Below are 2,639 nucleotides of genomic sequence, written 5' to 3' on the forward strand. Positions count from 1 at the left end.
CTTTCTCGATAAACGAGAGTACATTGAGTAGCGTTTCGAAGCAGTCGATTCCGTAATATGCCTTACAAAAACGAGAGTACATATCAAACAGGAGAGCGTATCTCTTTTGGTCGAAATCGAGATTCAAATCACCGTATGGATAAAACTCTGAGTTGAGATAAAGCTTCACATTACTCAATTTACAATCGTCAAACACGCTCGCATCTTGACACATGATATTCTTTCGACCGGTCTGAAGAGCAAAGATAACGTAACGCGGCTTCTCGAGTAGTGTCGCCGTTTTGACAGCCCATGTATGCTTCGTCGTACTCTGTAACAGAGGATACTCGTACAGATCCCATGAGCGAAAACTCATACTGAGATAACGACCGCTTTCCAATGCTCGCAGCATTGATAGTTTAGTGATCTCGTTTAGCATAACATGAGGCATCCGCCATTGCACTTTGATCAGTTCAACCTCCGGCTCCGTCGCTGAATTTCCCAGTATACAATTGTTATCGTTGCGCGCTCGTATCAAAATCAATTCATGGCGAGCGTTAACAATCACGCGTTTGTAATCCTCGCAAAAGCCCAACAGCATGTTGAGCGGTACGCAAAAGTTAAAGTAACCTTCCGTTATGTCGGATCTAGAATTCCACCCAGCGTTCAACGCAATCAAAGACTTGTCATACGTCAACGATACATAGTTCTTGAGGGTACTGGTAATTCCAACATTTCTGTTGCGATCAATCTCCACACTGTTGAGTTCATACCGAATTTCATCAAACATGAACGCTATGCAATTATTTCCAAGCGTTGTTGGCGTCTCATCATCCTTCTTCTTCACAGTTAATCTTCCTTCAATGTAGAGAAAACCTTCGCATGGCAACGTGTATAAATCCTGCTGCTGTATAGGTATTCGTATCTCGTCGCTATGTCCAAACGTGGTATTGGCGTATGGATTGTACGTATGAAATTCAAACTTGACGATGCGATCGTCAAAGATCGGCTCACCGACAATGTTCAAGATATCAGCCATTTCGTACGATAAAACCCAACGACTTTAAAAATGCAACGTTGGACGCACTGAGTCTTTTTCTAGATAAAATCTCTCCGTTAAAATCTCTCGTCTGTTTCGGTTGTTCATTCAGCACAAGCATCTCACGTTAGCGCCGTCGTCTTCGTACATGCAATCTAACGGCAATCTCCTCTCCACGAAAATCGAGCAATCGGCCGTCTTGATCCACTACGCGAATCGTCAGATCCGTAATGCTCCGTACGACGATCGGAAGGTAAATGATTTGCGTCGGCCTTTCCGATATCTTATATCCTTGTGGGACAATCGGTGAAAACTCGTGTATCGTGTGCACGCACTTGTCGTTGCTGTACGCACCCGCGATCACGTTGCACTCGATACGAATAATGTTTACGTTGATGATATTTATCGGCACGTGATTCATGCCACTGTTGCGGTTCGAGCACGCTATTCGATGAAAATCCCAACAGCTGTCCAATATTGTAAGGTTTGGTGAAATTTATCGAATAGGCGCATTTGATCTCACTCCTCATCGTTTTGTTATTGGCGCGAATCACCAGCGGAAACTCTTCGTCCTCCTTACGTTTTACACCACGAGAACGTAAAATTTCACGCTTCAAATACCGCTCTATATCGCGCAGTTCGTACGATCCTTCGGGAATCACAATTTCCTCATTGTCGAAATAAAACTTGTTGTTTGTCGAATTTACATTCGGTAGAGTGTAGTATGTTTCAAAGTCAGTTAGACCGAGCTCGTAATCGCCATCGCTCAAATCTACCGCCGGAAAATAGCTCACGGCTAGAACACTACTCTTGCCCGTCAGCGTAAACGTCAGCGACATGTTTGAACGAATACTGAGTTAAACCGCGCAATGTCAGTCTTTAAATTGTTTATCACTCGTCCGTAGAAACTGTAGACACAACTGTCCGCAATTGCTCTGATTGTAACGTTGATAAGGTATGTGATTGTACCGGATTACACAGTTTGTTAGATATCGCTCGAGTTCCTTCGGCGGCCGGAGGTTACCAAAACTGTCGAAATATATGACACGATTCCCCCTTTTCGCGTACGCTACCCAATGCGTACCGGATCCCTCAGCGTTGTCTAGATTCACGATACCGCTCTCGTTTCGACGTACTCCTTCCACCGGTAATGTCGTACGCATAAAGATACCTCTGAAATACGGAATGCGCATACGTTTTGCAAGTTGTAGCAGTTGCACGTTGGTAGTTACACCCGTTGGTATTTTTAACGTCTCATCGACGTTTTTTTTTTTCTCTTTACTACTCCTCGTCCACGCTTGTAGGGAGCGAGATAAACACCGTGACCTTCCATGACGCGATTATGACGTTGCATTTCTTCCAGCTGACGCTCCGCTGCTCTGCTATCATTTACAGCCTTGGCGACTCTCGCCGCTCTACCGACCAACGACCCGAGGACGCCCAGCAGCGGAAGAACAGGCAGGATACCGCCGCGTTTCGCTATCAGAAGTATCCTCTTTCTCTTTCGCTTCTTTGTTTTCAAGCCCATACCCATCTTCATTTTAGCCTTCATAGCCGCCCAAACAGCTGTGGCGGCTGCTCTCTCTGTGAGAGACGAATCTCTCGCGGTAATGCGTTTCCG

General features: G+C 45.4%; 1 protein-coding gene across 1 annotated transcript; it reads right to left on the minus strand.

The window, feature by feature from the left end:
* Positions 1-66: 66 nt before the first annotated feature.
* Positions 67-1,018, minus strand: LOC108775152 (uncharacterized; the record flags this gene model as incomplete). Its single annotated transcript, XM_018541439.1, has 1 exon — positions 67-1,018. A coding segment is annotated over exon 1 (952 nt), but the record flags the coding sequence as incomplete, so codon positions are not given.
* Positions 1,019-2,639: the final 1,621 nt, after the last annotated feature.

This window comes from Cyphomyrmex costatus, unplaced genomic scaffold (assembly GCF_001594065.2).
Source record: "Cyphomyrmex costatus isolate MS0001 unplaced genomic scaffold, Ccosl1.0 scaffold2869, whole genome shotgun sequence".
NCBI classification, from domain to species: domain Eukaryota; kingdom Metazoa; phylum Arthropoda; class Insecta; order Hymenoptera; family Formicidae; genus Cyphomyrmex; species Cyphomyrmex costatus.